At 51.8% G+C, this 25,263-nt stretch overlaps 5 protein-coding genes across 10 annotated transcripts; 4 read left to right on the top strand and 1 right to left on the bottom strand.

Moving 5' to 3' along the window:
- Positions 1-50: 50 nt before the first annotated feature.
- prdm11 (PR domain containing 11) lies at positions 51-5,737 on the top strand. Of its 3 annotated transcripts, none has more exons than XM_028431902.1 (7): positions 51-70; positions 1,152-1,286; positions 1,616-1,875; positions 1,948-2,015; positions 2,087-2,274; positions 2,616-3,038; positions 3,229-5,737. In XM_028431902.1, the coding sequence occupies exons 2-7, from the start codon at positions 1,262-1,264 to the stop codon at positions 5,376-5,378; spliced, it is 3,114 nt and encodes a 1,037-aa protein (XP_028287703.1). In that variant the 5' UTR covers positions 51-70; positions 1,152-1,261; the 3' UTR covers positions 5,379-5,737. The 3 variants fall into 3 exon arrangements, with proteins under 3 accessions (XP_028287703.1, XP_028287701.1, XP_028287702.1); XM_028431900.1 differs by lacking the exon at positions 51-70 and adding an exon at positions 416-807; XM_028431901.1 differs by lacking the exon at positions 51-70 and adding an exon at positions 416-1,063.
- A 1,545-nt stretch (positions 5,738-7,282) lies between these two features.
- On the top strand, positions 7,283-9,432 carry LOC114451877 (CD59 glycoprotein-like). Its single transcript, XM_028430831.1, has 3 exons — positions 7,283-7,780; positions 8,303-8,404; positions 9,117-9,432. Exons 1-3 carry the CDS (start codon positions 7,726-7,728, stop codon positions 9,314-9,316), a joined length of 357 nt encoding a protein of 118 aa, XP_028286632.1. The 5' UTR covers positions 7,283-7,725; the 3' UTR covers positions 9,317-9,432.
- Positions 9,433-9,652: 220 nt separating this feature from the next.
- LOC114451875 (CD59 glycoprotein-like) lies at positions 9,653-14,900 on the top strand. Of its 3 annotated transcripts, none has more exons than XM_028430828.1 (5): positions 9,653-9,775; positions 10,814-10,924; positions 14,106-14,169; positions 14,263-14,364; positions 14,584-14,900. In XM_028430828.1, exons 3-5 carry the CDS (start codon positions 14,115-14,117, stop codon positions 14,781-14,783), a joined length of 357 nt encoding a protein of 118 aa, XP_028286629.1. In that variant the 5' UTR covers positions 9,653-9,775; positions 10,814-10,924; positions 14,106-14,114; the 3' UTR covers positions 14,784-14,900. The 3 variants fall into 3 exon arrangements, with proteins under 3 accessions (XP_028286629.1, XP_028286631.1, XP_028286630.1); XM_028430829.1 differs by having other exon boundaries at positions 9,713-9,821; XM_028430830.1 differs by lacking the exon at positions 10,814-10,924 and having other exon boundaries at positions 9,673-9,775.
- Positions 14,901-15,091: 191 nt separating this feature from the next.
- Positions 15,092-17,528, bottom strand: kcnj11l (potassium inwardly rectifying channel subfamily J member 11, like). 2 transcript variants are annotated; one of them, XM_028430827.1, is made up of 6 exons: positions 17,415-17,528; positions 16,891-17,053; positions 16,470-16,709; positions 16,130-16,399; positions 15,854-16,061; positions 15,092-15,778 (listed from the first exon to the last, which is right to left on the bottom strand). In XM_028430827.1, the coding sequence occupies exons 2-6, from the start codon at positions 17,047-17,049 to the stop codon at positions 15,363-15,365; spliced, it is 1,293 nt and encodes a 430-aa protein (XP_028286628.1). In that variant the 5' UTR covers positions 17,050-17,053; positions 17,415-17,528; the 3' UTR covers positions 15,092-15,362. The 2 variants fall into 2 exon arrangements, with proteins under 2 accessions (XP_028286628.1, XP_028286626.1); XM_028430825.1 differs by lacking the exon at positions 17,415-17,528 and having other exon boundaries at positions 16,891-17,175.
- Positions 17,529-18,511: 983 nt separating this feature from the next.
- Positions 18,512-25,149, top strand: LOC114452359 (uncharacterized). The gene is made up of 13 exons (XM_028431632.1): positions 18,512-18,982; positions 19,053-19,146; positions 19,872-19,959; positions 20,032-20,359; positions 20,437-20,530; positions 20,866-20,953; positions 21,471-21,777; positions 21,894-21,987; positions 22,351-22,438; positions 22,553-22,871; positions 23,842-23,935; positions 24,021-24,108; positions 24,183-25,149. The coding sequence occupies exons 1-13, from the start codon at positions 18,922-18,924 to the stop codon at positions 24,753-24,755; spliced, it is 2,316 nt and encodes a 771-aa protein (XP_028287433.1). The 5' UTR covers positions 18,512-18,921; the 3' UTR covers positions 24,756-25,149.
- Positions 25,150-25,263: the final 114 nt, after the last annotated feature.

Raw genomic sequence — 25,263 nt, 5'->3', positions numbered from 1 at the left:
TAATGTGAACACATTCATATCTAAATGATAATCGTTTGGTCGAACGTTTCAGCTCCTCCTGCCGCCTGCAGTAAGGACATATAGGCTACAGCGCGGGCTGTATGCTCGTGTAGCAGAGTGGCGCAGCGGAAGCGTGCTGGGCCCATAACCCAGAGGTCGATGGATCGAAACCATCCTCTGCTAGTTTTAAGTTTCATTTTATTAAAAACTGAGATTTAAGATAAGATAATTTATTAAAGACGAATGGTTTCTCATGCGGCCGTGTGTCAGCTGTGCAGACGCTTGCTGTGTGTTTTGTTCGCCGCCGTGCTGCTCTAGCACAGATAAAGTTGTGTTTGTGTGTCTTTGTAATCACGTTCCACGTGATGACACAGGAATAATGTCTGTGTGGTCCGTCACCGCTCCTCACTGTGTGTGTAATGACTGTGATGTTTGATCATGTCTGTATAATCAGTGTGTACACGGATGCTGCTCGGGTGTCTCAGGGGCTTTCGGGGCTTTTTCCGGGCGGAACGTAGAGCAGTCCGGGGCCGGGCCGCCTCTCGGGCCGCTCTGTCCGGACAGCTGTCTCTATTTCTCTCGGTTAACTTTAATTTTTGCGCAGCTGCTTTCTTCCGTTTTTCCATGTCATTTCCTGTGATAAAAAATGGTGGCCACGGCGCGGAGAGGCCACTGAGTCGCTGCAAAATTTTACGGCAAACTTTACATCGACGGGCGGCCGCGCGGCCAGCGGCCGGGGGGAGGGGCCGGACAGCGACGCGTCGCCCCGGGCAGAGAGCCTGTGTCCCCGCTGCGCGTCCGCACCAGGTTGGTCCGTGTCAGTAGCCACTGTGGCCAGTGAAAATGGCTTCCGAAAACAGCAGGCAGATCGCCAGTAGCCTGCAGAGAAAGCGTGGCGCAGATCCCCGCACGGGACAATAATCCGCCCGTTTCCGCCTTTAACGGCAGATTAACGACACAAAGTTACCAAGTTAGTTTTCAGTGTGAAAGAGTCTCCTGCAGCCGGAGGAGCCGCTGCAGACTTTATCTATCGATACTGATGATGAAGGCAGACTGCTTCTGTGTGAGACCATTACTAACACACACACACACACACACACACACACACACACACACACACACACTGTGGTTTCTTCTCTGTCCTGTTAAAGGAGCCCCGCTGAGACTCTGACCGCTGGGGGGCGCCGCACAGCTGTCCTGGTCGCCAGCTTCTGATTGGTCCAACAGACGCCAAGCTGAACTTCAGCAGCATGGTCCCACCATGAGCGAGCAGCCGGACCTGTGGTGTAAGCTGCCGCAGAAGCCCGAATACACACAGCTGCCTTCAGGCCTAATCCAGGTTATCATAGAAACTACCGACATGTTAGAGATTAAAGCATGAAGAGCGCTAAGGTTAGCATAAAACATGAGCAAATAAATCCAAAGGAAAGAACTTTAGCATCAGGCTGACGTCAGAGTGAATCAAACATCAGAGTAAATCATAAAACTGTTTTAATGTGATCAATCAATTATCAATGATGATCAAAGATCCTTTCATATGATTACAGAAAGATGAAGTGTTGGCATTAAGGAATTTTAGCATAAATGCTAACATTACCATGTGTTCGTCCTCCAGTCTGTGAGGAATGTCAGGATTATTTCCAGAAGGAGTGTCCGTCCCACGGGCCTCCGCTGTTTGTCCCTGATACACCTGTGGCCCTGGGGTCGGCCAACAGGGCGGAGCTCACGGTCCCTTCAGGCCTGGAGGTTTTCTCAGAGGGAGACGAGGTGGGTGTTCGCTGTGCGGACACAGGAGTCCCTAAAGGGGCAGTGTTCGGCCCGTACGAGGGGGAACTGGTGTCCCAAGACAGATCGACTGGCTTCTTCTCCTGGATCGTAAGTCCAAGATGGTGGACATGTTTTCACCCTGATCGCCCCTCACTCTGTCTGTCTGTCCTGACATTGCAGGTGGTTGATGTGAACAACACGTATCAGTCCATCGACGGCAGCGATGAGACCAAAGCCAACTGGATGAGGTGAGACCCACAGAGGCTTTTGTTTTCTGTGTGAGTGTCTGTCCTTCAGCATGTCCGTCCCCGACCTGCAGGTTTGTGCGCACCTCATCGGGGGACAGTGACAGGAACCTGACGGCGTTTCAGCACGGTAAGAACATCTACTTCAGAGCGTGCCGGAGGCTGGAGGCTGGAGAGAAACTGAGGGTTTGGTACAGCAAGGACTACATCAAGCGGCTCCACTGTGTCTCCCAGGACAGCATCGATCGCAACCTGGACGCAGGTGAGATAGAGGGACATCATCAAAGACAAACACGGGAGGGGTAGATTAAAAGGCAGAGCAACGCAGCACAGTCAGCTGGAAAAGGACGGAGTCTCCCTTTAATGCATCAGGCTAGAAGCCCTGCACCCAGTTCTCCAGCAGGTGGTGCTGTTGTACCAGTTTATATCTCTGTCAAACAGCAGTAATGTCAGTGGTCGAAAACATACATTTTATTTTATCATCATGACTTCACTCATGTCCACCTGTCTGTATGAACACATGAAGGACACTGAAGGACCTGGATGCACATCCTTTGCTTAGTTGGGTTGCACCTTTAAAACTGAGAAACGGTTTTGTTTCAGATCCCGGGAAGCCAGCGGCGCCGCTCGGCCTTCAGAAGGACTCAAAGTCTCCCTGCCTGCGGTCAGCTCTGCAGGGCAAACAGCTCAGCGAAGAATCCAGCAGCCAGCCTCCTGCCAAGAGGAAGAAGATCGAGCTCATCTTCAAAGAAGTCCTACAAGCTTCTCTTGAGGACTCTGGAAAGTCAGGGTCCAGCAGGTGCAGCATTCTTGACCTGAAGGTGGAGCAGAAACAGGAGGAGAACCCCACCAGTGAGGAACCCTCCACCTCCTTCTGCCCCAATTGTGTCAAACTGAAGAGGAGGATCCTCGAGCTGGAGGAGGAGCTGTCCCGTCTCAGGGGAGAACAGGGGGAGGTGGTCAGGCCGCAGATGTCTAATCAGGCACCGCCACACCCGGAGCAAGGCCCCATTGAGGATTTTCAGGGTGAGTGAGGAAAAATGAAAAATCTTTGATCAATACTGTGAATTTGTTTTAGCTGAGCTAGCATGCTAACACATGGAGGCTCCCCAGGATCGGTTTGGTTCCTGAGACTGTTGAATGAATGGCAATCTAAACAGAAATACCAGTCTCCTGGGTGCACAGGCAGTAAAGGATTTGATGTTTGTGGTTGCAGGGATGGAGCCCTTGACGCCCACGCAGGCGGGTCTGGATGAGGATGACCAGGATGTGGACTCGGCTGATGAATCAATCGCTGCAGATCTTGTGATTTCTCCAGAGGAATCATCGAAGCTCTCCTCAGGGGCGGGTCGACGGATTCGTCGCTTCAAGCAGGAGTGGCTGAAGAAGTTCTGGTTTCTGCGTTACTCACCAACCCTGAATGAGATGTGGTGTCACGTCTGCCGTCAGTACACCGTCCAGTCGTCTCGCACCTCTGCCTTTATCATCGGCTCCAAGCAGTTCAAAATCCACACCATCAAGCTGCACAGCCAGAGCAACCTGCACAAGAAGTGTCTGCAGCTGTACAAGCTGCGCATGCATCCGGAAAAGACAGAGGAGATGTGCAAGAACATGATGCTGCTGTTCAACGCAGCGTATCACTTGGCTCTGGAGGGCCGGCCCTTCTCTGACCTCCGCCCGCTGGCAGAGCTGCTGAAGAAGTGTGAGTTGAAAGTGGTGGATCAGTACATGAATGACGGTGACTGTCAGATCCTCATCCACCACATTGCGCGGGCTTTAAAAGAGGATCTGGCTGAAAAGCTGCGCCTGTCTCCCTTCCTGAGCATCATAATGGATGCCCAGAACGACGATCTTTTCTCAGACATGGTGGCGGTCTATGTCCAGTTTTTAACCAATGAGGGATTCCCCAACACAGAGTTCCTGTCCCTGCAGAGACTGAGCATGGCCAGCGTGGACGGATACCTGCAGGTGATGGACCGGGCCTTCAGTGTGGTAGGCCTTAGGGTTCAGGACTTGCTGGTGGTGGGTCTGGGAGTGGATGGCACCAACATCTCTGCAGGAATGAGAGCCAACTTGTACATCGCTGTCCAAAAGACCTTTCCTTGGATCCTCTGCCTTCCCATCATGATCCATCGGCCTCATTTGGAAGTGCTGGATGCCATCAGTGGAAAGGAGCTCTCCTGTCTGGAAGACCTGGAAAACAACCTCAAACAGCTCCTCAGCTTCTACCGCTATTCTCCACGCATGATGACTGAGCTGCGGTCCACGGCTCCCACACTGTCAGAAGAGACAGAGTTCCTGGGTGACATCAGAGCCATACGGTGGATCATCGGAGAACCAAACGTTCTCAACGCCCTCATCAAGGATTACCTGGAAGTGGTGACACACCTGAAGGAAATCAGCAGCCAGACGCAGAGGGCTGACGCTGCAGCCATCGCTCTGACCCTTCTCCAGTTCCTCATGGACTACCAGTCAGTGAAACTCATTTACTTCCTGCTGGACATCATAGCTGTTCTCTCACGATTAGCTCTGACTTTCCAGGGAGAGCACCTGCTGGTGTCACAGGTAGAAGCCAAGATTGAGGAGGCCATTCAGGAGATTGGTCATTTGGTGGACTGTCCCGGAGAATATATGCAGGAGTTTGAGGAAAACTTCAGAGAAAGCTTTAACGGCGTTGCTCTGAAGAATCTGCGTGTGGCTGAGTCCAAGTTCCAGTCCATCCGAGAAAAGATCTGCAGCAGGAGCCAGGCTATCCTGTCCCAGAGGCTCGACGTGCAAAGCCGCTCATTCGCCAAAGCTTGTAAGGTTCTGGACTTGTCTACCTGGCCTCACAGCCACGAGGACCTACAAGCCTATGGAGAGGAGGAGCTCCAGGTCATACTCAGCCACCTGGAGTCAATTCCATCGGCAGGTCAGGAGGGATGCCAGGCCCGGATGGAGGCCCTGGGAGGCCTGGTGGTGGAATGGAAGGATCTGAAAGCAGATGTCTTCAGTATGAAGGAGGTCATCTGTCACATCTGCAGGTACAAGCAGCGTTTCCCCCTCCTGAACCGCATCGCACAGCTGGTCAGGGTCCTGCCAAGCTCCACGGCGTGCTGTGATAAAGGTCGAGGGTCTCTGCAGAAGATGTGGAAGAACAACCGCTCTCGGCTAACTGTGGAGCAAATGAACGACCTGCTGACTGTGGCCGTCAACGGGCCTCCTATTAACAACTTTGATGGCAAGCGAGCACTGGACAGCTGGTTCGAGGAAAAGTCTGGAAGCAGCTACTCGCTCTCAACGGAGGTGTTGAACAGAATGTCCGCTGATCAGAAATCTGTCCTGCACAACGTGGACGTGAACACAGAGTTCTATCCTGACATCTAACAGGTGAACCCAGTGATGGACTGAACCACCACACAAGCCTAGACAGACATCCAAGGACACAGCATGACTGTGAGGCTCAGTTAAAGGAGCGATTTGTAGTTTAGTTGCAGTTCGTCTCTCCTGCAGGGGGCGCTCTTTTTACTGCTGTGCTTTTGGTTCCACATGTCTGAGACTCACAGTGTGATGAAATCAGTGTAGAACAGAGTGAGGCTCAGAGCTGGACCTGGTCTGTGGAGTGCAGCCTCTGCTCCACCAGGGAGCAGCAGGAAGTAGAAACTGAGCTGATGTAAACACAGCAGCCGCCACGGCGAGCCTCACCGCACAGAGCTGCACGTCTGTCAGCACCGAACCAGCCGGTCCAGCTGGACGGAGGCGTCCAGAACTCTGTCTCTGAGCAACGTCTCTGTGAGGACAAAGACGCAGCGGTCTCTGAACTCCCACCGCCGAGTCCGGATAGGAGACATTTATTCAGGGAGGAGACGTCAGAGCGCAGGACGGAGCGGCCGGCCGAGCACGGAGCCTCCTCTTCCTCACACAGAGACATCAGAGCCGTTCCTGCTAAGGGTTAAATAAGTATGACAAATTGCTCCTTTAATCTGGATTAAATGGAATCAGACCTTCATGACACATGTAGACAGACGGAGCAGAGGTCAGCAGCAAAGCAACCAAAGAGTGGAAACATGCACACACAACCATCAGAACAACCACAAGCTGACAGCACAGACACACAACACCTGCATGTCACACACGTGTGTGTTTAGCCGAGCGGTCAGAGCCGGGCTCTGTCACAGTGAAGCTGCTGTTCCAGAAAGACAGAGTCTCATCAGGACGAGTCTGGACGAGTCTGGGAGTGTCAGGCTGGCTGCAGCACACACACTGTACACAGACACACACACTGTGCACAGACACACACACTACACAGACACACACACACTGTACACAGACACACACACACACTGTACACAGACACACAGACACACAGATACACACACTGTACACAGACACACACACACACTGTACACAGACACACAGACACACAGATACACACACTGTACACAGACACACAGACACACAGATACACACACTGTACACAGACACACACACACTGTACACAGACACACACACACTGTGCACAGACACACACACTGTGCACAGACACACACACTACACAGACACACACACACTGTACACAGACACACACACACACTGTACACAGACACACAGACACACAGATACACACACTGTACACAGACACACAGACACACAGATACACACACTGTACACAGACACACACACACTGTACACAGACACACACTGTGCACAGACACACACACTACACAGACACACACACACACTGTACACAGACACACACACACACTGTACACAGACACACACACTGTATGCAGACACACACACACACCGCCTGGTTTTATGGAGTTCCTTTTTCTTCCGAGTTTCATGATTGTGCCAAAATGGTGGAAAGGAGGCGGAGCCTCTCCACATGCTGCCATGTTTGTTTGCACGCTGCTGGAGTGTTTGAATGTGTAGCAGGCAGACGTCAGCCTGGACAAAGCTTCTATCCCTTTCACAAGCTGCATGAACTTTGTTTGTTGTTTTCTGACTGCAGAAATAAACGTGTGTTTCCAGCAGGAGGGAGTCTGTGTCCACAGGGTCGGTCTGAGCAGAGATGTTCTGTCCAGAGGGTTGATCATTGATAGAAAGGTCCAAACCAATCAATGATGAGAGGCCTGTCAAATAAATCACAGTGCAGTAAGAATATATAATCATTATAGAGATAATGTCTCGATCCTGGACTGGAATGAGCGGTTTTAATTCAGACCAGGAAATGATGTCACAGCGGAACTTAGTCTGCTGTTGGAGCTCTGTGTGTGGGACAGAGGTGGAGGCTGCAATCCCTGCTCTGATGTCAGGGAGGTCAGCACCTGAAGATAAGCACCGGCAACTGGGACAGCAGAGCTGGGTCCAGACCCACCTGTCAAGCTAAGAATGCTAACTTAGAAGAATGCTAACTCTTAGGATTTATATAACTTGTTTGAAACATGTTTCTGTTATGTACAGTGATGTGTGTGTTAGTGCGCTGCTTCTGTTGTCAGATTGTGTTTATGTGTGTGTAAACTTGGCTGCCACATCTCGGCCCCGCCCAGCCAGTATTTATATTTAGGGGGTTTCCATGTAAGAGGCGTGGTAAGAATCTAGCAAAGGAGAAAAATGACAGGAAGTCACTGGGGAAAGCAGACGAGGTTCGACCATTTTCACCCGACATCACACCCAGCAGGCCTGTTCCTCCGGTCGAGTCTGAGGCCTCGGCTCCTTCTAGAGAAACAACATGAGGTGCTGTCTGGGACTGGTGCTGCTGCTGGGCGCCGCCATGCTTCATGTGGGTGAGTGGAAGCCTGAAGCCTTCACTGAAATAATGATAGAATCATGTCCTGGTTCACGGTCAGCTCACAGGTTTACATGGATCAGCCTGTGTTCTAATCTGTGAGTCTGAACTTCACACCAGAAGTACCGACTGTAGAATATCTGCAATCAGTGATCAATAATCTGTGGTCCTCATAGTCAGCTTCAGAACAGATGCCTGTAGTCTCATCTCACTCCAGATTACAGATTAATAAAATGCTTTATGTGTTGCATGTTGTTGTGAGCAGTTCTTCCTGTTCTTATGGATGGCTGTGGCCAGCAGAGGGCGCTGTAGCTTCAGATCCTGTCAGAGCTGTGCTGACTGGAGCTCTACCTGCTAACAATGCTAACAGGCTCAGTAGGTAGCGTATTAGGTGTGAGTTACATGTGCTCTGTTTAATGTTCAAAACCAGCTGCAAATATCTTCGTTTCATCTTCATCCTCTCCTACTTCATCATCACCATCCTCTTCTTCATCCTCTTCTTCATCTTCTTCTTCTCCAGGTTCTGGCCTTCGCTGTTACAAGTGTTCTGATGACACTGAAAGCTGTAAGAACGTCGAGGAGTGCACGACTGAAGACTCCTGCCTGTCTCTGAGTGAGAGAGGTCAGTTCAACACACACAGAGCGACACACAGAGACACAGACACACACACAGAGCGACACACAGAGACACAGACACACACACAGAGACAGACACACACACAGAGACACAGACACACACACAGAGCGACACACAGAGCGACACACAGAGACACAGACACACACAGAGCGACACACAGAGACACAGACACACACACAGAGCGACACACAGAGACACAGACACACACACAGAGCGACACACAGAGACACAGACACACACACAGAGCGACACACAGAGACACAGACACACACACAGAGACAGACACACACACAGAGCGACACAGAGACACAGACACACACACAGAGCGACACAGAGACACACACAGAGACACACAGAGCGACACAGAGACACACACACACACAGAGCGACACACAGAGACACAGACACACACACACACACACACAGAGCGACACACAGAGAAGATGTGATGTCTTCATTTTTTAACAGTTTTTGCTTCATTGCTGTGTTTTCCTCTTGGTCATCCACTCTGTGTTTGTTGGTGTGTGTGTCTGTGCGTGTGTTTGTTGGTGTGTGTGTCTCTGTGTGCGTGTGTTTGTTGGTGTGTGTGTCTCTGTGTGCGTGTGTTTGTTGGTGTGTGTGTCTCTGTGTGTGTGTGTTTGTTGGTGTGTGTGTCTCTGTGTGTGTGGGGGGTGTGTGTGTGTGTGTGGTGGCTCAGGTGGGAAGACCATCCGTCGGTGCATCAGGTACACAGACTGTGATAACACCCGCCTCAGCCAGATGTTTCCGTCCGTCATCTCCTTCACGTACCGATGCTGCAACAGCAACCTGTGCAACTCCGGCCACGCGGTCACCATGGCGACCCCGCTCCTGGCCCTGCTGGGGTCCCTGCTGAGCGTGTGGTGGAGCTGGGTCTGAAGTAAACCTCTCAGGGTTTCAGAGTTATACTGACACATTAACATGAAGTGAGGGTGTTTTTCAGCGTGTTTCTAACCTTCTGTTCAGACTTTAACAATAAAAACCAGAGAAAAGACGCTCTGTGCTGTTTGAACTGAGACACGACGATCAGTCCGCCGCTGAAAGTAGTCCCACAAGCAAGCACGAGGGACTTCGGCACGTCAGACCGGGGTTATGACGTCACAGGGAACAAAATAATTAGATGATTTATAAAATATCTCCTCTGTGTGTGGAACTCTGTCATAGAGGCAAACCCACCTTCAAGCCCTGTGACGTAAACTACGTTTCCCACAGTGCTCCGCGGCCATGCTCTGGGCGGTTCTCCTGCGGAGCAGAGGTCGCCTTCGTCAGTCCGCCTGTGTCTCTGCTGTCCGGGGTCCGTTCAGACCAGACTGAAGACCTGCGAGCTGGGGCTGGGAGGTGAGTCCTGGAGCCGGTACAACCGCGACCTACTACCGTAACACACGTGAGCTTTTTGCTAGATAATAATCCCGGTCACGCGCGTTACACCTTATCATCTGAAATGGTTTCATTTAAAGAGAAACGGGTCGGGACCTGGGATGGGTTTACTTTGAGCGGGCTCAGCGGACAGGGGTCGATAATAAGACCCGCGCTGTGGATCAGCGGGTCTCTGACCTCACACGGCAGGCTCAGTGACTTAATCTGCAGTAACAACATGTCCAGCAGGGGCCAGATCCCAAAGTGGCGTTTGACCCGCCTCGCTTGCTGAAGTGGTGTGTGGCGATCTAAAGTGCCATGTCTGGCTGTGTTAGTGCTATGCGCCGCTTCATTGGAGGTTTTGGTGCCATTTACTGTCCGCTTGGACTTCATCAGTTCGACAGTCTGCTCTGGCGCGTTGTATCAGTCGTTGTATCAGTCGTTGTATCAGTCGTTGTATCACTCGTTGTATCAGTCGTTGTATCAGTCGTTGTATCAGTCGTTGTATCACTCTGTGTATCAGTGTACGTAGTGTTGTGAGATGTGTGTGAACCAGGCAGCTCAGGGCCCGGAGGGAGCGAGAGAAGCGTGTTGAGGGTGAGACAGGGTGAGACAGGGTGAGACCTGTTGAAGTTTGCCCCATGTTGGATGTGCAGCCTGGCAAAGATAAAGCATCCTTCCAGAACCACGGTCCGGTCTTTAGTGCAGCACCACCTGCATTATTCAGGGTGAGGGAGTGGAGGACTCCGCCCAAGGATCAGGACAGGAGCGGGGACAGCATCATATATACTGTGTTAGTGTAGATGTTTTGTTATAAAAGGCAGATTTATTGATATTTAATGTATTTACAAACAAATGCTCACTGCATTCTATGACGTAGTTATTTAAGAATCCCAGCTGATAGCTAGAGAGTCATGTTGCCATGGAGAAAGACAAAACACATTGACTGTTAAAAACGTTTATTCATATTAGTATAATTAGTATTATTAGTATTAGTAATTAGTATTTATTTGTTCTCAGCTTCACACTTTCCTGTTGACGAGCGGACCGTCGTGTTCAGAGTCTTGGAAAGAGGGAAGAGTTGAACTGGCCTGTCAAAGTGTAGCAGGTGGACGAGGACGGACAGTAGTGGTGAGTAGTTTGTCGTTCTGTTAGTCTGGTTGTCATGGTGATGGGGAATATTTGGTGGCCCGGTGTTAGAAGGAGAGAAGCAGCTGGGTGGCCACAGCGTGTCCTAACATAACGCAGCACATCATAGCGCCATAACCATAGCGCACGTCCATCACCGGTTTATTCTTTTGGTTTAAGTTTTCATCTCCGCAATGCAGCGTTTTAGTTCATGTTCATCTAGTATATCAAACCTCATCAATTTTACATTAGGCTACAGCGCGTCATACAGAGAGGGCCCATCTCTCCTCTCATCTGGCGACTTAGGTTTGAGGAAGCCGCTATATACTGTTGTGCAGCTCCTTGTCTTCCGCAAATATTCCGAATATGAGCCACAGAGCTGGATGAACCACTGGAAGAGCCATACATACCAATTTCAGCGGCACATAATATATGAGTGACACATGTGCTAGAGCAGCCTGTCCAACTGATAAATCCAAAAACTGGCATAAATGGCCCTCAAACTTCCCCAAAGGCTGGCATGGAGCATACAGCGCCCCATATTGGTGGGATCTCTGAGTTTGAATTGTTCTGAAGTATTGATTATAGTTGAGTTCATGTGGACAGAAATGCTCCACACATGTTAGATGTGGCACCACCCGCTCTGCTGGGATGGAGGTGGCCTGTATGAAGTGTGTGTGGCAGACTGAACAGAGTGAAGCAGCTGGTCGTGCAGGGTTTCTCCCTCAGATGGCTTTGTGTGATGTTTGCATTGAGGTGTATTGATTGATGTGTGTGGACTGCGCTGCGCTCCACCCGTGTGCCTGTTCTCCACCTCTCTCAGTGCATTAGCAAAGCAGGAGCTTGTGTGTGTGTGTGTGTGTGTGTGTGTGTGTCAGCACACACACAGTAACTGCTCACAACAGTGACTCGGTTTTCATCTTTGGTGAAAACACACACACACACAGGGCGTCCTGCCAGCTCTGCTGCGTGGGAAGGAAGTGAGACAAAGGCTGATTTTGGACATTGAAAGCAGAGCTTTGACCTGCTGGGAGACTGAGGGGTCCGTCCAGTGAAGGAGACGACATGCTGGGATGGTCTGTGTGGCTTTGGCAGTTCACTTCCTGTCCTGACCCGACTGCCAATGAGAAGAGAAGGGCGGGACACAGCAGACGGCGCCAGAAGACGACAGGATGTAGCGGGAATATCAAAACAACCATGGACTTCTCCATGACTTGATCCACACCTGCTTTTCTTCCTGATGGGTGTTGTCCGAGCAGACGGCAGCAGCGAGCTGACTGTCGTCCATGTTTGTTTTCTCCTTCCTGGTTTGTGATCCCTCTCAGGTTCAGTTGTTAGGTGTGTGGTCCTCTAGTGGTTCAGTCTTCATACAAACGTCTGCTGAAGACGGCAGTCTGGTCGTGTGTCCTCTGCTTGTTTCTGGGCGGAGCTGCCTTTCTCCTCAGCCTCTCCTTGTGTCTGGACCCTGTTGGAGTACTGGTGGACCTTCGGACTGTGTTTTTGCCCACTCAGGCAGTCGAAGGCAGCAGGACCAGGACTAAACGCCACCAGACTAATTGTTGGAGCCATCATCAGGTCTTCTAACATTCACCAGCGTTTTAGTTTTCAGATGAACCAATCAGGAGGAACCCGGCTCTGTGTGCGTCTCAGCGGCTGGCGAGCTAAGCCGGCGTGTCCTGCTGATGCTAAACGTAGCTGCTAGCTGTGTGAATAAATGATGATGATGATGATGAAGGGAAATGGGGAGAGGAGCGTTCCTGGTAGATGCCTTCAGACTGCAGCCTGATGCTGAATGAGGTCAGAGGTCACCGTGGTGTCAGTGTGGGTCTTTGTGTGTGTGTTGTGTGTCTGCTGTTGAAGTGACAGATGAATGTTTGCACAAAAGGCCTCGGTCAGCTTCGTGCAGCAGCTGGACACAGCACAGTCGCTCCTCTGTGAGCAGCAGCTGATGGTCCCGTCCGTCACGAGCTGGAACTGATAGAACGGCGACGGCCCAGCGACCACAACACACTCACAACACACCCAGCTCGCTCAGCCAATCAGCAGCAGGTACAGCCCAGGTTACATCTGGTGTCTGTGGAGACGGTCTCTCTTGACATCACTGTCTGAAAGCTGAGGGGAGGGGCAGCTGTTGCCATGGAAACCCTGTGTAGCTACACAGCTTGTAGTGAGTTCATGGAGGACAAAAGAAAGTGATGGACAGTGAGGACAAACACTGCTGGCTATGACATGCTAACATCCAGAGCTACACCTCCATGCAGCCCAGTTTGTTTCAACAGTGTAACTCCTCTCACTGCCAGCAGGGGGAGCTTCATATTCTCTACTGTAGCTTTAAAAAATAGCTCACAGGTGCAGACTGTGCGGTTACCTGCCTGCAGCCTCAGGAACACACCGTGGTTCATGGTTGTGTCAGGTCATTCTGCCTCATTTGAGTTTGTATAGAACATTTAGAAATCCAGATTAGAAAGGGACTGAGCTGGCTGCTGGTCCACCACTTTTAAATCTCTACTTAAGACTCACTTGTTCACCTCGGCCTTTGCCTGAGTGTTGGCAGCTCTTGGGGATTTTATGTTTTATGATTGTATCTTTGTTTTTATTGTATTTTACTGCAGTTTATTTCTTTTATGTATTTTATCAGTTTGAGTTTATTTGATGTATTTTAACGTTAAGCACTTTGGTGGGCGACATTGTAAATAAAGCTGACATTGACATTGGTCCAGCTGCCTCACTCCCACCTCCTGACTAAAGATGACCTGGATGACTGAGAATCTTCATCAACAATCAGACAGTGACGACCCCACTTTGATCCGAGTGTGATGAGTCTACTGCTGCTCAGAGTCAGACGTTAGCTTGAACAGGCTGCGAGCTCAGCTGCCTCTTTGTTTGATTGATCAGGGCCTGAAGAGGCGTTCAGTCAGGTTATCAAAACAGCAGCAGAGGATCGATGAGACCCCGTTCTGATCTCTGAAACATGATGATGATGATGATGAAGGCCCAGCCTTCGTCCATTAGCAGACTCATGCTCAGACTCAGGCTCATGTGAGCGGGGGGGGGGTCACTCTGCCTCACAGAGAGTCTTTATGGTCAGCGGACAAAGAGCCGCTCTCAGTCTGCAGCTGTCCCACCAGCTGGAGCGCCGCCGACCTTCCTCCTGCTGCTTTGACTTCTCCTCTTCTCTTCTCAGAGAAACAACATGAGGTGCTGTCTGGGACTGGTGCTGCTGCTGGGCGCCGCCATGCTTCATGTGGGTGAGTGGAAGCCTGAAGCCTTCACTGAGGCAGATATCTTCTCTTCATCACTCTGCTCATCATCACCCTCTTCTTCATCTTCTTCTTCTCCAGGTTCTGGCCTTCGTTGTTACAAGTGTTCTGATTACACTGGACGCTGTGAGACCGTCCAGGAGTGCACGACTGAAGACTCCTGCCTGTCTCTGAGTGAGAGAGGTCAGTTCAACACACACAGACACACACACAGAGACCCACACACAGACGCACACAGAAGATGTGATGTCTTTTCAGTTTTGAACAGTTTTTGCTTCATTGCTGTGTTTTCCTCTTGGTCATCCACTCTGTGTGTGTGTGTGTGTGTGTCTGTGTGTGTGTTTGTTGGTGTGTGTGTGTCTATGTGTGTATGTGTGTGTGTGTGTGTGTGTGGTGGCTCAGGTGGGAAGACCATCCGTCGGTGCATCAGGTACACAGACTGTGATAACACCCGCCTCAGCCAGATGTTTCCGTCCGTCATCTCCTTCACGTACCGATGCTGCAACAGCAACCTGTGCAACTCCGGCCACGCGGTCACCATGGCGACCCCGCTCCTGGCCCTGCTGGGGTCCCTGCTGAGCGTGTGGTGGAGCTGGGTCTGAAGTAAACCTCTCAGGGTTTCAGGATTATTCTCACATGTTAACATGAACTAAACAGAGTTTTTCAGCGTGTTTCTAACCTTCTGTTCAGACTTTAACAATAAAAACCAGAGAAAAGACGCTCTGTGCTGTTTGAACTGAGACACGACGATCAGTCCGCCGCTGAAAGTAGTCCCACAAGCAAGCATGTTTCAGGACAGCACCAAGACCGACCTGAACCCCCTGACTGCAGTCAAACATGTGAACCTGATATTTACTGATGACGTCACCAAACAAAGCTCAAAGTTATGAGTATTAATTAAATATCACATATAACGTACAGATGATGTTACACACACAGGCTTTATGTGACTAACATTTCTAATAACAGGAGGGACAGACTGAAATACTCAATAATCAGCAGCTGTGCTCTGTGTGGACAGGAGGTCAGAGGTCACAGGAAGTTATAAAAAACTTTCAGAGTATTGATTAATAAATAAATAAATAATTATCAAAGAGACATTCAAGCTTTTTTCCAGCTCTGACTGATGCCCGTCTTCCTCTGGTGCATTGCATTGTGGGAGGTGAGTGTTTGTTTATGTCTCAGAGTCCGTCCTCATCTGTCTGTCGTCCAATCACCTCCAGCTGCACCGTCTTCTTCTGTCCCTTCTGCTCCGCCTCCTTCTCTGGCTTTTCTGTTTGGGCGTACCAGGGCTGGGGGGCGGAGCTTTCACAGGCGCGGCCTCCCCTGCGGAATCCTCCTCTGCCGGCTCGGACCAGCCCCCACCCCTGCAGCTGTGCTTCTGACCCCCCCTCCTGCACCCCTCGGGTCTGGTCCAGCTCCTTGGCGCTGAGACACGAAATTCGGACTGGAACCGTGTTCCCAAACTTGGAGTAGTCGACGCAGTACCTGCCCTCCTCCTCTGTGATGATGGAGACGAAGCGCCGCCCCCACAGGATCTCCTCGGGCGTGTAGGAGGTCCGGGCCTGCATGGTGATGCCCGTCGTCTCCACCACTCCTGAAAGAAAAAGCAACACATCTTTGAACGGCTGACAGCAGGACCAGGATCCGGGCACGCGTGGCGGCGCCTTACCTTCCAGGATGACGATGATCTCCAGGTCCTCAGAGGACAAGGACTGGGCGGACAGCTCGTACAGAGGACTCCCTCGCTCCATGGTGTGGCTGATGATCAGAGGAGACACCAGGAAGATGCCGTTGCTCCTCAGAGGGTTCTCCACCTGGATGTCCAGCTGGCACACCGGGATCACCTCGCCCTCTGCCGTCACCGTCCGCCGGATCACCTGGAAAGGAACTGTCAGTCAGAGCCGGACGCAGCCTGATTGGCCAAGCTGTGCTAGAGCACGCTCACCTGCAGCTGGACGGTGGCCGAGATGATCATGCTCTTCCTCAGGTCTCCCACTCGCAACATGAAGGTCGGCCGGCCGTTTCGAGGGGCGATGACGGCATTTCTGGAGAAGATGAGCGTCTCTGCTCGCCGGTTCGCCTGCGCTGTCTTCATGAACACACAGCCGAGCATGACGGCGTTGATAATCAGCCCCAGAATGTTCTGGATGATCAACACCGTGATGGCTAGTGGACACTCCTCTGTGACCATCCTGCCACCGAACCCGATCGTCACCTGGACACCAGAGTCAGAGTTACCACAGGACGAACAGCTGCAGCGCTCAGCCGGCAGCGGCGGCTCTCACCTGGACTTCGATAGAGAAGAGGAAGGCAGAGGTGAAGGAGTGGATGGCGGTCACACAGGGGACAGGGCCCGGCTCGCCATTGGGGTCGCGGGGCTCCAGGTCTCCATGAGCGAAGGCAAGAAGCCACCAGATCATAGCAAAGAGCATCCAGGAGCAGAGGAAGGCTGAGGTGAAGATGAGGAGGGAGTGCTGCCACTTCAGGTCCACCATGGTGGTGAAGACGTCCTGCAGGAAGCGGCCCTGAAACAAGCAGAGAGACGCCACATTTACCGCCTGCTGTCTGAGCGTCCGGCTCAGAGGGGGCCTTGGTAGACCAGCTGGCAGTCTCTGAATGCTGCTGTGGTGGAACAGAGCGGTCCACTCTACAGAACCCTGTGGACCTCATTACAAACAGGACTCATGACGAGGGGCGGAGCGCTACCTGCTCTCTGATGTTCTTGTGGGCCACATTGCAGGATCCGGTCTTGGTGATGAAGCGGGCTCGCTGAGCCCTAGAGCGGCTGCGGTTCGGCTGGTTCTGGTCCTCCGCCAGCCGGGTCAGCAGGAAGCCGTCAGGCAGGAGGCCCTTCCTCGCCAACATAATGCTGCAATGGAAACACATGTTTCATCGACTGCACAGACCCACACCTGTGACCCTGGGGCTCCGGACTGTTATCTGGTCTCACATGTGGTGAAGCAAAACAACGGATCAATCCAACACTCGGCAGAATAGTTAGACGGTAACAAGCAAACTCGGCTCAGTGGACGCGGGCCGCTACATCCCGGAAATGACCTGCTGTGCCACTGAGACATTAACCTGCACCGCGTTTACCGACCGCGAAAATATGACGTCACCTTCAACCGCAATCATCCATAATCAGGTTGACAGACAGAAACCGAAGACTGAACGATCAAAACAAAGACACCCGTGTGTGTGTGTGATGATCGTGAAGCACGTGATGTCACCTGTGCAGGAGTCACCGATAGTCGCGGATCAGGGACGGTTCTGATCAGGTTGTTGATGAGGACGTGCAGCGGAGCGCGGACTCCATCACTCCTCCATCACTGCTCCATCAGGACCAGCACACAGGAGCGCGGCTTCCGGACGCGACTTTCAAAATAAAACGCGCAGGCTATAGGTGCTTTATTATCGCAAGCCATTCATATCAAAACGCCGTTTTCACGTCATACGCCGTATGGCGTTTTCACAGTTTAACGTCGTACAGCGTTTTCTAATATTCTAATGATCCGGCCCATAACTTGCTCAGCCACTATAGTTCACTCTTTATCAGCCTGTCATGATCCAGTGATATGAATTATTTATTAGATGATATTTATTAGATTAGATGAAATAAAATCAACATTAGGAGCCTCAGATCTGTTTATGACTTTTTAGTTTATTTTTTTGTTTTATTATGATAGATTATTTAAACCATCACACTGTGATGTAACTCTGATGTAAACTCTGATGATGTTTTCATCGTGTTCACGTCACGTGTACATCTTTTATCCATGTAGAGCTGTTGCTGAGTTCATTAAACCAAACTCCGCCTGTGGGGGCAGCAAAGAGTCACTGCTGCTGAAAATGTTGCAGAAGAAGACAGGCAGCTTCCGGTGTGCTCCGGATGTTTTGCTCTTTGTGTTTGTGAGACACAGAAGTTCACCTTTTATTGTTAAAACGCTGCTTTTATTTCAGAATGTAGTGAACGCAGAAAATATATAAAAGCATTGAAAACATCCGGATTCAATCAAAAAGAGAGTATTGATCTCAAAGAGCAAATAAAGTTTCAGCTTCAAGATTCAACTCAACATTGAAACACTTTAAATCTGTCTTGTTCCAACATAAAACATGAAGCGCGTTATTAATATCGTTACAGGAAAGGTTGATGTTATAACATCAGTGTGTATGTTCAGATCAATCACCTGGCCTTCACGTAGTGTTCTCTAAGTATTCTATGTATTAGGTCTTTGATTATGATGCAATAATCCCGTGTGATTTATAAACCTTAGTTTTGTGGCGGAGGCCGGTTTAAAACTCTTCCCAGCCGTTGACATGTGTGTTTGTGCGGGTCACGTGACGGCGGGCAGCCCGGGTGGAGGTATTGAGCGCACCCTCCTCTCACGGCGGCGCAGACGGGACGCACGCTAGCGGTTTATTTACGAATGTGCGCACATCAGGGGCCATGACATAAACTACCGACAGGCAGCGGATGCGGGAATCCACCCAAGCTGACCGGAGCCGGTATCTGTGCGCGGCGGAAGGCTCGCTTCTGCTGACTTTGTTGTTCGGGGTTAGCCGTCTGAGCTAGCTAGCTCGCAGCTTGGAGCAGGCGGCTCGAAGCAGACAGCTCGCCGCCGCCCGGCCGCTGTCGGTAAGTCAGCGGGGTGATGGAGACGCGGGGCTGGTGGAGCCGCAGGATGCGCCGAGGGATGTAACCAGCCCCGGGCCTGAGCAGCAGGTATCCGACCCTCCATGATCACAATGGACGCAGCGCTCAACCCGCTGCCTCACTTCCCGGAGAACTCCTACAAGAGTAAGTAGGCCGCCCGCTGACAGCTGCAGGTCCGAACGCAGCCAGTAACTGTGAGCTCTGACCCCTGCAGTGACTGAGGAGGATGTGAAGAGGCTGATAGAGTTCAGGGCCTCCAACGAGGCTCTGTTCACCGGGAAGAGGAACTCTGCCAAGATAGCCTGGAGGTACAAGGCCCCACCACCAATCAATCAATCAATCAATCAGCTAAACTTTATTTATTCGCCGCTTTTTGAACAAATTGGACGACGTGCTATTCAAGCATTTGGCACAAAATACAACCAGATTACAATGGAAGAATAATCTGTGTATGATGGAAATGATACACCGAGTGTGTGTGTGTGTGTGTGTGTGTCCACAGAGTGTGTGTGTGTGTGTGTGTGTCCACAGAGTGTGTGTGTGTGTGTGTGTGTCCACAGAGTGTGTGTGTGTGTGTGTGTCCCACAGAGTGTGTCCAGACTTCCTGTCCACAGACAGTCTGTCTGATGTGTCGGCCTCCTCCTCGTGGGCTCCTGTTTCATTCTGTTTATCACCAGATGATTCAGATTATCTGAACACACACGTTCTGAGCGCTGCAGTCTCTAAAACAGTCGGCTCAGCAAATTCTGGGAGTTTTATTACTTGCTTGAGATTGAGATTGAGATTAGCTCGTGTAAGAGCGAGGCGAGGAAGACGTCTGCTGCTCCTCCAAGCAGCTACATCAGTTCAGTCTTCATGGACATACTGACGGGATGGAAACAAACAGATGTGAAGAAAACAGCACGAATACATTCATGACATAACTTCCTAACAAACAGCAGAAATCTTAGAAATGATTAAAACAGTCAAACGTGTTCTGAGTGAATCTTCAGATTTCCTGTTAATTCTGAGTCCAGCTGTCTTTGGTCCTCAGCACCATCCTGAAAGGCCTCGGACTGGAGGGCAAGCTGACGGCCGACCAGATCGCCAAAAAATGGGACAACCTGCGCACCAAATATAAGGTAAACATCCGTCCTTCTGAGCTCAGACACTTCCTGTGTGGGCCAGCAGGAGTCACTGCCTTCCGTTTCCAGGACCTGAAGCAGGGGCAGGACCACAGCGGGGCCGTGGTGGAGTCCTGGCCCTGGTTCCAGATCATGGACGAAGCCATGCAGGGACGCCTCTACAACAGCAGCCTGGTGCTGAGCCCCGACAATGGCGGCGACGCCGGTCACCGCGGCAACAGCCAGGCCGCTCAGACTCAGGAGAACTCGGACATCCTGGAGTTCCTCATCAAGACGGAGATGGAAGACACGGTGGCAGCAGAAGCAGCAGAGGACGATGGGACAGCGCACCCCGAGGCCGTGCCCATCGAGGGCGTCCCCATGGGCTGGAGGAGGATGAGCGAGTGCTCCTATAAAAGTAGGCAGAGTTAAGTTTTCCAGCCTGTTGCTCCTCTTCATCAGTGGGCTGATGTGAACTCGCCGTCTCGTTCACAGTGAGCGAACCTGAAACTGAGAGGATGATCAAACTGCGCGCTGCCAACGAGGCGCTCTTCACCGGCAGGAAGCATTCAGCCAAGCCGGCCTGGAGGTCAGTCTGACACCTCTCACTGTATGAATGACACAGTCCACAGCAGCAAACATAGAATCATAAAACCTTCCAGCTGTGCAGATGTGCCGTCACACTCAGCATGAACAGCTCAGTTAGGAGAGGGGCTGTCCCTGTCCCTGGGGCTGAGCAGATGTCCATAGTCATGTTTCGGGCACAGCGATGATTTGAGGCAACAGCTGATTGTTGGAGGGAAGGTTGATGTATGTCATGACTGGCACATGTGTTCAGTACTCATCCTGGTGCTCCATCAGGACCAGCTGCAGATGCTGATGCCCTCTGAGCTTAGTAGATTTGATGACTGATTTATCTTGCAGGGCCATCCTGTACGAGCTGGGCCTTCAGGGGAAGCTGACCACAGACCAGTTAGCCAAGAAGTGGGACAACCTGAAGAGGAGGTACAAGGTAAGTTTGCTGACCAGTCCGGCCATGACTCGCAGCGATGTTGCTGTTTCTGAGGTGGCAGCTGCAGAATGATCAGTGAAAAGTTTAATATTCAATAATAACTGGATTATTGTCACAGCCAGGAACTTTCCTGATGGACCTTAAATGTGACACTCAGTCTGAAAATCCAAACAGAAGTTTGTTATTTATCTTTAATCCTCCAAAAATAAAGAGTTCACTCCAACTAGACACAGTAAAAACATAAAGTTCTGTCCTCCTCAGCAACCAGCAGGAAGCCATGATGGAGTCACATGTAAGCAGCAGTCACATGACCAACACTCAGGTCTCTGACCTTCCAGCTGTGCAGATGTGCCGTCACACTCAGCATGAACAGCTCAGTTAGGAGAGGGGCTGTCAGCACGATGTTCTGTTAGGAGAGGCGGTGGGTCCCTGCGAGTCGTGGCTAACGGGAGCGGGTGGCAGTGTTATCAGGGGGAGGTCCCTGTGTGGATGATGCAGTGTCTTCTGTGTCCACTAGGAGCTGAAATTTCCTGCTCGGGGCGTAGAGACCAACCCGAGCTCCTGGCCCTGGTTCTACCGAATGAACGACGCCATGGAGGGGCGCTTCGTCGGCGCTGCACCCATCCTCACACCCATCGTGGAAGACGAAGACGATGACTGTGAGCCGCTGTCGCCGACGCCAAAGAAACGAGCCCGACGGAGCCGAGGGGGGATGGCCGAGTTCCTGACGGAGTCTGAGATGGACCTGCTGGTTGACGGTGAAGAGAAGAACGGATCCACGGCTCTGGGAGAGCTGCACCGGATGGGCGAGTTCACCTACAAATGTAAGCATTGTGGGTAATGTAGGCACCATTTATAATGAGACATGACGGTCAGAGCCTGGCGTAGAGCTCTGTCAGAGGATCTGTGTGGTCACCCAGCTGTTGGTGTGTGTGTGCAGTGACAGAGGAAGACACCCGGCGGCTAATAGAGCTACGAGCTGCTAACGAGTCTCTGTTCACCGGCAGGAGGAACACAGCCAAGCCGGCCTGGAGGTAAAACGGCAAGTTTGCTGCCATTAGTTAGTACTTTGAGGGGGATCTAAAAAATCTTCTAACATGCTTCTAAGATGGGATTATTCTTTTACACCCATCCTGTCTGCAGGCAGAGAGCAGGCAGAGTGTGTCTGTGCAGAATCACTCAGGTATTCCAACAGAAATCAGCTGCAGGAAGCTGCGGGTCAGACAGAGACTCTCTGAATGCTGGTCATGTGCAGGAACTCAGACATGTAGGGGATTCTCCATGCTTTACAGTGCTGGCTGTGTGGAGGAGCTCTGTGTTTCTGAGGGTCAGCTGGGAGTGGGTCTCAGAGGGGGAGGTGTGTTTGTGAGATGACTGTTGTGTTGTTTTGTGCACAGGGGAATAGTGAAGGAGATGGGCCTGACAGGGAAGATAACGCCTGACCAGGTGGCCAAGAAGTGGGACAACCTGAAGACCAAATTCAAGGTGATGTCCTATGTTGCACAGGTTCGGCCTTGGTGGAGGCCCTGCTCCGGTACTAGATGTATGCTTCCTGTAGAGGGCAGCATTGTTTAAACACTGTTTTGTGTATGTGTGAAGGACCTGAAGTTCCCCCCTCGTGGCATGGAGGGTCAGACCAACCCGGCCTCGTGGCCCTGGTTCCAGCTGATGAGCGATGCTCTGGAAGGTCGTCTGATAGGGAAGGCTCCCCGAGTGACGCCGGTCTGGACCAACGAGGAGGATGGCGTGTTCGGCTCGTCTCCGCCTCCGGATCGAGACTGCCTGATGGCAGAGAGGAACAGCGTGTCTGAGCTGGAAAGCATGGTGGGCGGAGACACCGCAGAGGCTGATGGGAACGTCACGTACATCGACGCCAGCGGGGAGGAGTGTTCAACGCCCTCTGACCTCACGTACAAGAGTAAGACAGCAGCTGGTCACCAGCTACAAACACAGCTGGCTCTCTACAGCACCTCACTCCTGTGTGTCTCTGTGTGTCTCTGTGTGTCTGTCTGTGTCTGTCTCTGTGTGTCTCTGTGTGTGTCTCTGTGTGTGTCTCTGTGTGTCTCTGTGTGTGTTTCTGTGTGTCTTTGTGTGTGTCTGTGTCTCTGTGTGTCTGTCTGTGTGTCTGTCTGTGTGTGTGTCTGTGTGTGTGTCTCTGTGTGTCTGTGTGTCTCTGTGTGTCTGTGTCTCTGTGTGTCTGTCTGTATGTGTGTGTCTGTGTGTCTCTGTCTCTGTGTGTGTGTCTGTGTGTCTCTGTGTGTCTCTGTCTCTGTGTGTGTGTCTGTGTCTCTGTGTGTCTGTCTGTGTGTGTGTGTGTGTCTCTGTCTGTGTGTCTCTGTGTGTGTCTCTGTGTGTCTGTCTGTGTGTGTCTGTGTGTGTGTCTCTGTGTGTCTGTGTGTCTCTGTGTGTCTGTGTCTCTGTGTGTCTGTCTGTATGTGTGTGTCTGTGTGTCTCTGTCTCTGTGTGTGTGTCTGTGTCTCTGTGTGTCTGTCTGTGTGTGTGTGTGTCTCTGTCTGTGTGTCTCTGTGTGTGTCTCTGTGTGTCTGTCTGTGTGTGTCTGTGTGTGTCTCTGTGTGTCTGTCTGTGTGTCTCTGTGTGTGTGTCTGTGTCTCTGTGTGTCTGTCTGTGTGTGTGTGTGTGTCTGTCTGTGTGTCTCTGTGTGTGTCTGTGTGTGTCTGTGTGTCTCTGTGTGTGTGTCTGTGTGTGTCTCTGTGTGTCTTTGTGTGTGTCTGTGTCTCTGTGTGTGTCTCTGTGTGTCTCTGTGTGTCTCTGTGTGTGTCTCTGTGTGTCTCTGTCTCTGTCTCTGTGTGTGTCTCTGTGTGTCTGTCTGTGTGTGTCTGTGTGTCTGTGTGTCTCTGTCTCTGTCTGTGTGTCTCTGTGTGTTGCAGTGACAGACCAGGACACCAGGATGATGATCAAACTTCGAGCTGCTAACGAGTCTCTGTTCACTGGAAGGAGAAACGCTGCCAAAGCTGCGTGGAAGTGAGTGTCTCCTCGTTAATGGATGGATGTCATGTGACGTGTGTTGTCATGGTTCTGATGATGTCATTCTGTGTGTCTCGCTCAGAGCCATCCTGAAGGAGCTCGGCCTGCAGGGGAAGATCTCCACCTACCAGATGGCAAAGAAGTGGGACAATCTGAAGAGGAGATACAAGGTGCGCTGTTCAGACGCACCAGGCGGGTTCATGTGCTGCTCAGCCCCCCCTCACACTCCTTTTCCTGTCCGCAGGACCTGAAGTTCCCTCCTGTTGGGATGGAGAGTGTAGCGGATGGCGCCTCCTCCTGGCCGTGGTTTCACCTGATGAACGAAGCGATGGAGGGGCGGCTGACGAACAGCGCCCCGCTCCTCACTCCGGTCACTCAGGAGGATGACCAGCATCCAGACCCCTCCCCCAGACACAGACATCGCCCCACGCCTCTGCCTGCTCCTCCCCCTTCCTCCTCAGACTATGGACAGGAGGTGTTCAGCGAGGCCACAGAGCAGAACCAGCGGAGCTCGGAGCCATGCGACGGGCCGCTGGGAGGACTGGAAAGGGAGTGGGACATGGTGGAGAGGGAGCGAGCGGCGCTGGAGCGAGAGAGGGAGATGGTAGAGAGAGACAGAGCGGCAGTGGAGAGAGAGAGGTCGGCGGTGCAGGCGGAGCGGCTGTGGCTGGACAGGGAGCGGGCAGCACTGGAGCGGGACAGAGCGATGGTGGAGCAGGAGAGGGCGGCGCTGGGCCGAGAGAGGGAGGTGCTGGACCAGAGAGCCTTGATGCTGAACTCTGTGGGACATTCAGGTCACCTCAACGCTCTCATGTAGCCTTCGGCACCACGAGGACAGAGACTCAGCGTGGAGATCTGGAGGAGGAGGTGACCTCAGAGGAAAGGAGGAGCCGGCTCCCCCATGGAGCTCCTCGGCGGGCTGCGGCCACCTGCAGTGTTTCCTCCACCTCCTCCTCACATGTCCTACAGGCCAAACTGTCCCTGAATGCCCCATCAGGTCACACAGAGCGGGCTGTTTATTTCTGCTGGTCGCTGTTGGTTTAGGCTCGGTGTGTTTACATGAAGGAGAGCAGCTGCTCTGAAGGAGTCACTGATGGATGATGATGTCACGTTTCACGGGGATGTGTTTGTGTTCTGTAAATGAAGCTCTGCCTGTTCAGATGATGTACGTGACCAATGGTCAGACAGATCAATAAACACACTGATATCCACACACAGTGTCTGAGCCTCCCAGCAGACCTTCAGGGGTCACAAAGGGGAGGCGTCGGCTCGTCTCTCACTGCGTTCCCTGAACGCCTCACAGCTTTAATGCTGCCTGATGTTCA

The sequence above is a fragment of the Parambassis ranga genome, chromosome 19, assembly GCF_900634625.1.
Source record: "Parambassis ranga chromosome 19, fParRan2.1, whole genome shotgun sequence".
In the NCBI taxonomy this organism is placed as follows: Eukaryota; Metazoa; Chordata; class Actinopteri; family Ambassidae; genus Parambassis; species Parambassis ranga.
Note: the sequence above shows the minus strand (reverse complement) of the source record. Positions and strands in the feature narration are given on the sequence as shown.